Source organism: Chelonoidis abingdonii, chromosome 2 (genome assembly GCF_003597395.2).
Source record: "Chelonoidis abingdonii isolate Lonesome George chromosome 2, CheloAbing_2.0, whole genome shotgun sequence".
Lineage (NCBI taxonomy): Eukaryota > Metazoa > Chordata > Testudines > Testudinidae > Chelonoidis > Chelonoidis abingdonii.
Window position 1 is genome coordinate 195290910 of NC_133770.1, and position 13858 is coordinate 195304767.

A 13858-nucleotide genomic window follows, 5' to 3' on the forward strand; every position below is an offset into this window, starting at 1 on the left:
AAATCACTTGGCTGGTGGCAGCGAGATCAAATCTAAGCTGGTAATTAAGCTTAGAAGGGTTCATGCTAGCTTCTCAGTTTATGAACGCTAAGGTTCAAATCTGAGTAGGAAGCTATGACAGGGTCTTGTCACTTTTACAACATGATTTGATCTTGCCTGTGTAGTCAAACCATGTTACAGAGCTATCTTATATCCCTGGGCATAGAGCCTAGTCCCATCTACTCAAGCAACACTAAACTATGTTATAACACAGAGACATGAAACGGTACACATCAGTGTACATAAGGCCTAGACATTTTGCTAGGTTCTTGAATTTGGGTTCTATTTACCTGTAATGACTAGGGCAGCCACTTACTCTGAACAATAGATTTTTAGCTCAGGCTGGTAAAAAATCAATCTCATCTCCTTAAGAGAAGGTTGGACTGCTCATGAAAATCATTCCCATTTCAGTGACAATGGATAAAAATTTTCTGCATTGGAGATTGTGCTAATTAGTTCTCACTCAAGAGAAATGTTAGCATTAGATTTAATCCCCTTTAGCTGCAAACAGCATTTGGCTGGTATAGGAAACGTATCCAGCTCTGCCTCTAAGTAGCTTCCCTGCATAGCAGTACAACTTCAATGCCATTCAGTCACCTTCACTCTTAACCTCACTAACACAATCATCCACACCTACATTCTTATTTCAATGGGCCCAATCCATCAAATAATATCCATTGCCTTAGGAGATAAAAAAGCTCCAGGAAACCATTCAGTAGATTCCACATCAGGGTCACCTAATCAACAGAGCAGATGTTCTGCTAAAGATGAACCTTCCCATGTCAAAAGGAAAACTCCTTCACATCCACAAGTGATGACAGAGTAGCTGGGGGAAATCAGAAGAAACATAAGATCTTCAATGATCTGAAACTCAAAAAAGAATCCTGTAAAAAGTGGAAACCGGGTCAAGTTATGAAGGATGACTATTAAAAAACCAACACAAGCATGTAGGGACAAACAGAGAAAATGAGATTAACTTACTAGAGACACGAAGGGTAACAAGAAAACATTTTACAAATACCTTAGAAGCAAAAGGAAGACCAAGGACAGGGAAGGCCCATTACTCAATGAGGGGGGAAAGACAACAATATAAAATGTGGAAATGGCAAAAGTAGTAAATGCCTTTTTTTGTTTTAGTTTTCACCAAAAAGGTTAGTAGCAATCAGACATCCGACATAGTGAATGCCTTTGGAAATGAGGTAGATTCTGATGCTACAATAGGGAAAAACAAGTTAAAATTTACTTATACAAGTTAGATGTCCTCAAGTTGGCAACTCCGGATGAAATACATCCTAGAATACTCAAGGAGCTGACATAGGAGATATCTGAGTCATTGGAGATTATCTTTGAAAACTCAAGGAAGACAGGAGAGATTCCAGAGGACTTGAAGAGGGAAAATATAATGCCAATCTATAAAAAAGAGTAATAAGGACATCCCAGGGAATTACAGACCAGTAATATAATACAGCAAATTATCAAGAAATCAGTCTGTAAACACCTAGAAAATAATAAGGTGTTAAGTAACAACCAACATGAATTTGTCAAGGCCAAATCACATATAACCAACCTAATCACTTTCTTTGACAGGGTAACAAGCCTTGTGGATAGGGAGAAGCGGTTGATGTGGTATACCTAGACTTTAGTAAGGCTTTTGATAATGTCTCACATGACACCTCATAAACCAACTAGGGAAATACAGCCTAGAAGGAGCTACTATAAAGTAGCAAAGAATCCTGTGGCACCTTATAGACTAACAGACATTTTGGAGCATGAGCTTTTGTGGGTGAATACCCACTTCGTCAGATGCATCTGGTAAACGTAAACGTAATCTGTAAATGTCTGTTAGTCTATAAGGTGCCACAGGATTCTTTGCTGCTTTTACAGATCCAGACTAACACGGCTACCTCTCTGATACTACTATAAAGTGGGTGCATAATTGGTTCCCAGAGGGTAGTTATAAATGAGTCACAGCCAACGTGGAAGGGACTATCGAGTGCAGTCCTGCAGGGATAGGTCTTGGGTCCAGTTCCGTTCAATATCTTCTCAAATGATTTAGAGAATGGCATAGAGAATACATTTATAAAGTTTTCAGATTATACCAAGATGGGAGGGATTGCAAATACTTTAGAGAATAGGATTAAAATTCAAAGTGATCAAGACAAACTGGAAAACTGGTCTGAAGTAAACAGAATGACATTCAATAAGGACAGATGCGAAGTACTCCATTTAGGAAGGAACAATCAATTGCACACATACAAAATGGGAAATGACTGCCTAGAAAGGAGTACTGTGGAAAGGGATCTGGGGTTTACAGTGGATCACAAGGTACATATGAGTCAATAGCGTAACACTGCTGCAAAAAAAGCAAACCCCAGTAGGAGTGTTGTAAGCAAAACACAAGAAGTAATTTTTCCACTCTACTTCACGCTGATAAGACCTCAACTGGAGTACTGTATCCAATTCTGGACACCAGACTTCAGGAAAGATGTGGACAAACTGGAGAAAGTCCCGAGGAAAGCAAACAAAATGATTAAAGGTCTAAAAAAATTTGACCTACGAAGGAAGATTGAAAAAATTGGGTTTGTTAGTCTGGAGAAGAGAAGATTGATGAGGAACATAACAAGTTTTCCTAAAAGGTTATTACAAAGAGGAGGGTGAAAAATGGTTCTCCTTAACCTCTGAGTAAAGGACAAGAAGCAATGGGCTTAAATTGTAGTAAGAAATGTTTAGATGAACATTAGGAAAAACTTCCTGTCAGGATAGTTAAGCACTGGAACAAATTGTTTAGGAAGGTTGTAGAATCTCCATCACTGGAGGTTTTTAAGAACAGATTATGGTCTAGTTCTGTGGTTTTCAACCTTTTTTCATTTGTGGATGCCTAATAAATGGTAGACCCCTTTTGAAACCTTAGACATAGTCTACTGACCTCCCCAGAGGTCAGTAGCCCACATGTTGAAAACTACCGTTCTATGGTAATGACAACCTTTCACAGATCCCTTAGACCTAGTCTGCAGACTCCCAGGGGTCCACAGACCACAAGTTGAAAACCACTAGTCTAGTTATTGCTTAGTCCTGCCTTGAGTGCAGGGAATTGGACTGGATGACCTACTGAGGTCCCTTCCAGTCTACACTTCTATGATTCTATTTAGTGATCTTCCCACCAGTCATACTCCACAGCACTCTATCCTAGACTTGTCGTACCCCTGCACACACTCTCCCATTGTGCCCTAAATGAGTTCCTTCAAGCCTAAAGCCAGATCCATCTCTTGTGTAACTACACTGGCTACAGTGGGATTATGTTACGGATAAATTTAGCAACTAGTGTGAAATAACCCATGTGTTTGATTCTAGAGTAGGTAGTGAACAGGATTCAGGCAATCTATAGTCTCTGGGTCAGATCCTCAACTGGTGTAAATTGTTGTAGAGCAGGGGTTCTCATACTTCATTGCACCATGACCCCCTCTGACAACAAAAATTACTGCACAACCCCAAGAGGGGGGCAAAGTCTGAGCCCGCCCGCCCAAGCACTGCTGCCTGGGTGGAGGGGCCAAAGCCCTTGGGCTTCAGCCCTAGGCAGGAGACCTGTAACCTGAGCCCCGCTGCCCAGGGCTCAAGCTCTCGGGCTTTGGTTTCAGCCCCAGGCTCGGGCTTCGGCCCTGGGCTCCAGCAAGACTAAGCCAGCCCTGGTGACCCCTTTAAAATTGGATTGTGACCCACTTTGGGGTCCCGACCCACACTTTGAGAACCACTGTCATAGAGCATGTCACTGTATCTGACAATTTTCACAGCTGAGGATCAGTCCCTCTGTTTAAAAAATAAAACGTTTGTGAAGAGGAGTGGACACCAAAAGGACACCTCTCCCAAGTCTGTTTCTAAGGGTAGTAGTAGGAGATAGGAAGGGCAAGACAGAGCAAAGAAATTTTTGTAAAATTTTGAAATATTTGCAAATAATGAGCCAGGTCCTCAGCTGGTACAAATCAATAAAATTCTGCTGATATCAATAAAAGTGTGCTGTATTACCAGATAAATTCACTATAATTCAGACCCTTTTATACAGTCATAAAGAACAATATTAGCTATGTGATTTAAAGGGCTTTTCCAAATCCTATTTGCAGTCTTAGTAGTGGGTGTTTAATTTAAGCCCGGAACAGCAAAGAATAAGAAAAGTTTTCGTGGATGGCAAAGTTTTAAAAGAGGATCAGGAAGTACAATAAACCTTATTTAGAAGTTTTATCTTAAAAACCAGAAATTCTTTGTATTATATCAAAAATTACATTACCAGAAAAAATTCACAAGAAAGGGAAAACATACAGGAGAACTGAAAAGTACTTTTATACTAGAAATATGTCTGAGTCACAGGGATTGGCTCTGGTTTTCACATCCTCAAAAGTTCAAGGCATAAAGATCTAGCCCACTGTAGATACTAGGGGCCAAATGAAAAATTCAAATCTGGTTTGAGGTTTGGATTTTAAACGCTCAATGTTCAGGTGTATTTAGATTCAAGTCCATCTCTATGTTACACCTTTGGTAACAATCAACATTACATTGAGAAGTTAGCATGCCTGGTAAGGAAAGCAATCTACCTTCTTCTTGGATGCTTCTGACTTCTTTGACATGTTTCTCAGCTTTTTATGCAGATGATTAAGAACCTGAAAAAGACAAATGCAAGGGGCAAATTAAACTGCTTTTAAAATTAAAGAACATATTTTTCAAAACTATGCTGTCCAATATTGCTTGCAAATGTTGATGTATCCAGTCTACACATTTCAAAAGTGTATGCTGTAATATCTAATCTGCACCTCTGGGAATCAACAAATATGAAGCACATAAGTTATTTAATTCTAATCTAAAAAAACAGAGGCATCACATAACAAATTTGCATGGCAGTGAACCCAATCTGCCAATAAACATAAACCTGTTCTACAGTAATTTGTAACTGGCAATCATTTTGTTTCCATAAGAATGCCTATGTTTGTGAATTTAGGATGATCTTCTCTGCACATAAAATAAAAAAAAAATTATATTTTGAACCATAGCTTTCTTTAGTCTTCTGCGTAATTTGCATTCATCAGCTGGATATTTGGTTAATATAATCACCCCTTGGAGCTGTCTGACTTTGAAAAAGGAACCTAAAAATGTTTTTTAATTAATTTATACAAAAACATGTCACAAGTGAAATATGAACTTTATGCAAGACTTGCCATGTAACTATAGTAGGTCAGTTTTTTATTCTGGCAACAGAATTGATTTGTCATTGAAGAGCAGCTTCGAAACCTTGATAGTCTGCGCACAAGATTTTTGGGTAGTGTAGCAGGAATATATTTTGGCTGCAACCATCATTCAATCTGAAATTAAGAGTATTTGTAGGCGGGGATCTGAAGAAAAATAAATTGCCGTGCAAATGTTTATGGAGAAGTAGACTGTTTAATACAAAAAAAGAAACATTCAGTAAAATGGAAAAGTGGCAAATTCAAATAGGCAATTAGACTATGGAACTCATTGCCACCGAATGTCATGAAGACCAAGAATTTAGCAAAATCAAAAGGAGGGATTGGGCATTTATATGGATAACAAGACTATCCCAAGTCATAACAGTACATACTTCTATAGAGTTTTAGAAGGGATAGAAAACCACATGCTTCAGGGTTTATAAACCAATCTCAATTTAGAGGTTAGAAAGAGACTTCCCTGGGGACAGATTATCCTATATCTACCTATCATGGTGTCTTTTGCCCCTTATTCTGTACCACCTGGTTCTGGTCACTTTCAGAGACAGGACATTAGATAAGATGGATCACAGATCTGATCCACTACTAATCATACATTCTGAAAAATGTATCTAATGAGTTAAAAAGAAAAAGGATATAGTTCTGAATGACGATGGTCACTTATGGGGGAAGAGGAAAGATGTTCCACTTTTAAAAGACTGCCTGAGACCTGAAAAAAATCAATTAAACACAACTTTTATGTAAATCCAAGGCTAAAAGTATTATAACGGTTAAATACTTTAGAAGTGTATTAGTTCAGCAGTATATACATACCAACAACTCAATCCTGCATTTTTTTTTTGTACATCTCAATCTCCATTCTTCTGCATCTTCCTGACATGACTCAGACTGTCAGTAAACAAGCTTGGACCCACAAAGAGGATGAGAGGGACACATAAATTGACCTTTACTGAGTGTGGCCTTGGCTGAACCCCCATACCTCTCCACCTCAATGGTAAGGAGACCAGAGGGCAAGAACAGCCTTTTTCCCTGACTTCCATGAGAAGAACTTCTGCATTCTTGCAGAGAACCTGGGGCAATGATCTTGCTTCTCCTGACTCCTGCTTCCCTCCTCCCACCTGGGCAAAGGGAGGGAAAAGAAAATCCTGGCTGCTTCTGCCAGAGTAATATACAGAATAAGCAGTTTCTAGCAAGTTACGAGTAGGAGCTGGATGAGGGGATAAGAGCAGTGAGTGGTGTATGTATGGCTGACTGTGGAAGATAGTAAGAGCAAGTGAGAGAAAAGTGAAAACCAATCTTACAGCATACACTAAATATGGGCTTGGTGGGGTCTATTATGTTGTTTTCCAGATGCCAGTCAGGATTTGACCCCAAGTAGTTTTTAAGACATCTACTTCTGCATTTGTACCTGCTGGTACCACTGCAGCACTTTTAGGGGAAAAACCTGTAACATGAAGAATGCATCCAAGTGAATCTGGTACCAAGATTTAATACTCCATCTGTGCTCGGAAAGCTAGCTGAAGTGAAGGGTCACTTTTTATTTTTTTTAAGCAGACTGGAGAAGATAGCTGACTCACACAACTAAATCCCTACTCACTTAGCTGAAAAAGTACTCCATACTCTTTTCTAACAAGAATGTATATGTCAAAAGACTTCAAATCTGGAAAAACAATTCCTGATGTTTAACTTTTAAAGCTCCCAGCTTTCATGTACCTGTTTTTTCAGATCATATTTTGCTCTCAGGAAAGAAGAAAGGGGAATAAATTCTCCTGATTAGCCCATGGTTTTGCAGGTCTTTTATGACCATGGCGGTAGAAGAGTCTTAAAGCCATCACTGACTGTTTTACCAAAAAAAAATGCATCATATAAATTGCTGGAATGTAACCCATGCATACGTCTCCTTTATGCTGGAACAGGCTCTTCCCTTTCTCTCTCTCTCTTCCCTCCTCTCCTCCTGAAATCATATTGGAGGAGAGAGAGCGAGAGAGAGAGAGAAAGCACGGTTTAAATGACCCTGCTGCTTTTGGCATATATATTTCCATCAAACAACATACAAGTATAAACAATGCACAGTTTTAAAGCATATTTGATTTCTTGCTACTTACAGCCATTTCATTGGTTACACTTTCATTATTAGTAGCTCCTGGAAAGATCCATTTAAAATAATGCCCCCGAGTAGATTACACAAGGTAATTGTCTAATAATAATGACCTGTATGCTGATATATGTAAACATTCCATTCTGAACCACGATTTGCCATATAAATCTTATTTACATTCAAATGTCATTGTCAGCAGTGCCATAGTTATGATAATGGGATCAACTCCAATTACTACAGCAGAGCCTTTCATTCCATTCTACTTAGCATTGTATCACCACTACTATTACAGATTTTATTTGTTTTTATTTTTATGGGTGGGTCTGGGTTCTACCTCTTCCATTAACATCTTCCTGCTGAAACTTGGGATACAAGATTTCAGTCTACAGCTCAGAATGTTTAGGATATTAGTACATAATGGAGCCAGGTTTCTCTTAGTATTTCTAAAGACAAAAGTAAAAAATAGGGCAGTTATTAATATTCAAAATGGATAAATGGACAATAATCATTTAGGGTCATATCCTGCCAGATGAGTAGTCCCATCAAAGCCAATGACCAAGATTTTCAAAAGTGACTAATACTGTAGTGTCATAAACAGATAGTAGGAGTTAATAGAACAGAAGTACTTTATATCTCTTTTGACTTGTAAAGGGTTAACAAGTTCAGTAAGCCTGGCTGTCACCTGACCAGAGGACCAATCAGGGGACAGGATACTTTCAAATCTTGAGGGAGGGAAGTTTCTGTGTGTGCTGTTAGTTTTTGGTTGTTGTTCACTCTGGGTTCTGAGAATGACCGGACGTGCAACCAGGTTTCTCTCCAATCTCTCCGATACAGGCTCTTATAAGTTTAAAATAGTAAGTACTAGGTAGATAAGGCGAGTTAGGCTTATGTTTGTTTTCTTTATTTGCAAATGTGTATTTGGCTGGAAGGAGTTCAAATTTGTATTTTGCTGAAAGGATTTTAATTGTACTTGTATACTTAGGCTGGAGAGTATTCCCAGTGTCTATAGCTGAAAAACCTGTACCTATTCCACTTAAATTTACAAAATATATTTTTTTACTGTTTTTCTCTCTTTAATTAAAAGCTTTTCTTGTTAAGCAACCTGATTTGTTTTTTTATCTGGGTGAAACCCCAGAGAACTCGGTCTGGATCCACCAGGGAAATTGCGTGGGAGAAGGAGCGGAAGGGGGGAGAGAAGGTTAATTTCTCTCTGTGTTAGGATTCTTTCTCTTCTCAGGGAGAGTCTGGAGGGGGAAAGAGAAGGAGGGAGGAAGGTGAATTTTCCTCTCTGTTTTGTGATTCAAGGAGTTTGAATCGCGTGATCTTCCAGGGTAACCCAGGGAGGGGAAAGCTTTGGGGGAGCAAACGGTGGGGCGAAAGGGTGTTTCTTTCCTGTGTTAAGATCCAGAGGGTCTAGGTCTTGGCAAGGTTTTGGGGGGACCAGAGTGTACCAGGCACTGGAATTCCTGGTTGGTGGCAGCACTACAAGTACTAAGCTGGTAATTAAGCTTAGAGGAATTCATGCTGGTACCCCATCTTTTGGACGCTAATGTTCAGAGCGGAGAATTATACTATGACATGTAGTTACCTCAGTTTCTGGGTGCCATGATTTTTGGGTGCCCAACATGAAAGAGGCCAGGTTTTCAGAGGATAGCTTTAAGCTTTTTCAGCTTGGGCACCAAAAAACTGAGTCACCCAAAATCACTAGTCACTTTTGACTTCCTTCGTAAATGGGAACTGAAGACGCTCAGGACCTCCCAAAATGAGCTTTGGCACTTTGCAGGCTTGAGCCATTAGGCCTTAATTGGCACTTTTTAATGTGTAATCCTATAGTAACCTCATAATAGTACGTACAATAAGATGACATGTAAATAATAAAAGAAATATGTAATCTCATGACAAATCACACTTACTGAAGAGCCATTTCAAGCTATCCATCAAATAATATGCACTTAACTTAATACTGACTACTGAACTATTAAATAGTTAATCACGGCTTATACATCTCATTACATGTGAATGCCAGCTCTGGTTTTCTCTGCACTTGCAGGAGGATAGATTTTAGAAATACTCATCATGTTTCAGTATTTTTTCTGTAATTTGTAATGATGTTGTTGTCTCTCAGTAAGAGCTGTCCTTTTGCTAGTACTTCCCAGTAGGTTGTGAATTCTCTGATAATGCAATTTAAGAGAGAGGGAATACAGCTAGCTTGCCATTTAAATACATAAAAAATGAAGGAAATTACAATTTGCATTAAACAACAAGAACTTGCCTTACAGCAGTCCTGAAAATGCCATATATTCAAACAGAGAACTGCATTCCCTTTGTCTTAAACTATATTATGAGAAGACTGAAGCTTCCTTATCTTTATTTCACAGATCCTCAGCTGGTGTAATTCAGTGTAGCTCCATATAAACTGATGTAGCTTCATTGATTTCTACTAGCTGAGGATCTGACCTAGTAATATGCTCTATAACTAAATATTGCCATTGATGTACCTGTTATAGTACACAGTAACTTTCCATTCACACTGTGTGTATTGGGAAGCCAAGATGTTCTGGTTGTGTTTATTCCAATAGAATTCTATGGTAACTTGCTGAATGGAGCTTCATGACAACTCCTTTGCTGGACATATACTATCGCAGCAACGGCATTGACAAATTTAACGCTGAAACTCTGTAGTTGATTTATTGCCATTCCAATCTTAACCTACCCCACCCCCTGCTCACCTGGATGTACCAAAATACCAAGGGTGGAGTTTTGTCAATGACTTATATGACAGTAGGAGTAAGCCCTTATGTTGGAGACAGATTCCAAGTGCCTCCTGCAAAGGGCTGAGTTTACTCGGTTCTCACTGTCACAAATGAGTGTTGACTTCAGCAGGAGCAGGATTAGACCTGTCATCTCAGAGCTCTTCAAATCTTAACCAAAACAAGGACAGCTTGGTAGTGAATTAAGAATGAGGTTTCAGCTGCAACTTTGAATTGCCTTGATTTTCTGGCTGTGATAACATTTTAATGTTAATTAAACATACATTTAATTAGTGTAGTTAACCCCTATTTCAGGCTATTTTAACTTGACTGTAAAAGATTTGCTCTGGGCATAAACTTGACATTCAGGAACTCAGATTTGAAGATTTTTTTAAAATCACAATATTTATAGTAAATAGTTATTTTTGTTATCAAAATGGTGTGTTTATATTAACTTTAATATTACAGCAAAGTTTAACAAAACAAACCCTTTTAATTTTCTTTTTAAATTCCATAAGTAAAATTTTATAATTTTAAAAAACATTCACACTTGTTTAACTTACAAAACTTCTTTCATGTAAAAAACAAGGGTTTAGAGGCTGTTACTCAATATTATGAATGAGGCTCTTTTGGCTACAAAATTATTAATTAAAAATAATGTTTAAAAAAGGCATCTTCTGAGCATATCCATTAATATTTGCTCAATATCTGTTAATATCTTTATTTAAATATGGAGATGATCAAATCTACGGTATTGGTTACTTCCCCCTCAGTCCACACAATAACTCTTATTACAGACAACCAGAAATCCACCCACCACACAGAGAAGACAGAACTAAATCTTTAAGGGCTGATACTAATTTTAATTTTTTGCCTTTTTGCCAGTTTGACACCTCTGTCATTTTAAATGTTGTTTTTGCCCTGTAATTAAGAAACGTTGAAATATGATTGTATTCAAAGAACAAAGTTTTTTTTAAAATGCATGTTTTCCCATCAGCCCTTTTTTCCACATCACAATTAATGAATTTATACACAAACTATATAAATTATACACTACAACCCCCTCAAAAACATGTTTGCTTTGGAAGAACTGATTCCTCAGCAAGAGAGCAGACTTTACTCACATGAGCAGAACTATTAACTTCAATGCAATTTACTGTAGTAAGTAAGAACTAAGGAAGCGAGTAAAGGTTTGCAAGATCTCAGTTAAAGAATTGTCCAGTCGGACTGTATTCAACCTGTTCTAGATTCTGGAGAACAGCAATCTAAATTGGTGCTTCCTTCAAAGTTGCAGAAAACACTGGTACAGAAAATTGATCATTGCCTGAGCGGAGACGAGGGGAGAGTAAGTGTGTCACAGTTAAGCCCCTCTCATCAGAAACTTGCTTATCATCAAGTGATTGCTTTCTGGCAGTAAAAGGCGTGATCCTAAAGTCAGCGGCAAAGCTCCCATTAACTTCAGCTGATGCAGGATGAGGATCCCTAACGAGCGGGCAGCCTGCCTGTTGCTCTTAGTGTCTTTTAACTGGACGTTAAGAAATAAGTGGTAGAACAGGCATTCTACAGATCAGGACCTCAGTAATAATGTGGCTGGGTTTTGTTTAAGTGCAGTATGTTTTAAATCGTTGCATTTTGATTTTTTTATATGTTAACAACTTTGCACACTATTGCACTTTGCCCAGTTCGGAGCTCATCACCCAGAACTACAGGAAAACACAGAAAGTGTTTATCGCAGCTGAAATGGAGATTTTAAAAAGAAGTTTTTTCTAAAAAAAATGAAACCTACCAGAGAATACGCCCACAACCGCCTATACTATACCTCCTCCCCCATTTACTGCCGCACCCTCGGACCCACACAGGTGTGACGTTCCCCGAAACACCTTACAACTGGACATTCCTAGCCTATACATCCACCCGTGTAACTCCATTCACACTCGATTCTACCCCCACTCCCTTTCACTCACCGAAACTTCAACCTCCCATGTCCTTACCTCTGTACCCTCTTCCCGTGCACGCATCCCAAAACTAACCCTCATACTCTAGCGCCCTGTTACTGCACCTACATACAAACCATGTAGCCCACCCATCTACCCGCACTTTTGCAAATACTAACACACTATACCCCGCCTTATCCTATAGCTATGCCTCTACCCCTTCCTCTACACACTCATCGTTGTACCTTTACGTCTATAGGTACACCCACCCCTGTAACTATACCCCGTACACACATACACACTTGATACCGGCATCCCATCCCTGTAACTACCCCATACACACACACACACCCTATAGCTACACCCTACAGCTAAACCCCACCCCTGTAATTGGAACCCAAACTCTCATACACAACCTATGTCTACACCCCACCTCTGTAACTGTACCCCCAAACTCTCACTAGCCCTGTACCTACGCCCCTGTAACTACCATCCCTACACCCCTATAGCTATAGCCTTTGTAGCTGCACCCCGCACACCCGTCCCCTGCACCCCCGACATCCTCCCCTCGCACCCACCTTGGCGTAGCAGAAGGAGATGAGCAGCAGCGGCAGCAGGTAGCCAAAGACGAAGGTGCAGACCACGTAGACCTTCTTGTGCTGGGGGTTGGGCCACTGCTCCCAGCAAAAGGTCTGGTTGCTGGCGTCCCGGTGGAAGAGGCGCTGGTGGTGCGCGACGGGCGAGGCCATGGCGATGGAGAGCGCCCAGATGAGCCCCACGCCCAGCAGCGCGTTGCGGGAGACCCGCAGGACGGAGGCGCGGCGAGAGTGCACGATGGCCAGGTAGCGGTCCACCGACATGGCGGAGAGGGTGAAGATGCTGACCAGCATGGAGACGGTGAAGAAGTAGTGGATGAACTTGCAGATGACGGCGCCCAGCACCCAGGTGGGCAGCACGTAGACCGTGGACTGGAAGGGGATGCAGAAGAGCAGGTAGGCCAGGTCGGCGATGCTCAGGTTGAGGATGAAGATGTTGGTGGTGCTGCGGGGCTTGCCCGGCTTGCTCCTGGCCAGCACCGTGATCACCAGCGAGTTGCCCAGCACCCCCAAGGCGAAGATCACGCCGAAGACGATCAGGGTGAGGAAGTTCTCGATGCCGATGCCGAAGAGGGGCTTGGGGTCCTGCTCCTCCTCCGAGAGCCCCGAGAGGTTGAATTCCCCCCAGGGGGGCCCTTCGCTCTGGTTCAGGAAGAGGATCGCAATCGTCTCGGGCTCCATGGCTGCTGCGGCTTCCCCCCAGCAACAGCTGGGACGGGCGGAGGAGAACAAACAGCGCCCTGGTCCCGCACCCGGGGCCCGCGCCTCGCCCCCAGAGACGCACCGAGGGAGCCCCAAGCGCCCAGCAGAAGAAGGGGATGCAGGGGAGTTTGCCGCCACGCTCACGGAGCTGCGAAACTTTCTGGTGCCTGGCGGGTGGGTGGCGTCTCGCCTCTGCTGCTCACAGCCTCGGCGCCTAGTGCGTGATGGGGGCTCCGGGGCTGCATCCGCCTCAGGGATTTGCGGAGGGGGATTGACAGGGGAGCTACTGGGGGATCAGCGTGGAAAAATGCGTCCACAGCGGCGCTGCCCAGCTCCGTCTCCTTCGCAGTTCCGCCACGGCTGCGGGGTTTGGGTCCCCCCCAGCGCTGTGCCACCAAAGGGCAGAGCCGGAGAGCGGCGCTGGGCGAGTGTGCGGGGACCTCAGCTCTCCCTGAGAGCTTAGCAGCCTCCCTCGGCCCTCCCTGCTCCCTCCACCTCCTCTCCAACCAGC

General features: G+C 41.6%; 1 protein-coding gene across 2 annotated transcripts in view; it reads right to left on the reverse strand.

Annotated features, from left to right (window-relative positions):
• The window catches only part of GALR1 (galanin receptor 1), a 25672-nt gene extending 12121 nt beyond the window's left edge, over window positions 1-13551 (reverse strand). For both annotated transcript variants that reach the window (XM_075061957.1, XM_032773291.2), the window contains exons 1-2: window positions 12628-13551; window positions 4623-4688 (exon numbers count right to left, since the gene is read on the reverse strand). In XM_075061957.1, the coding sequence (XP_074918058.1) occupies window positions 4623-4688; window positions 12628-13326 (765 nt within the window). In that variant the 5' untranslated portion in view covers window positions 13327-13551. The remainder of the gene's footprint in view (window positions 1-4622; window positions 4689-12627) is intronic.
• Window positions 13552-13858: the final 307 nt, after the last annotated feature.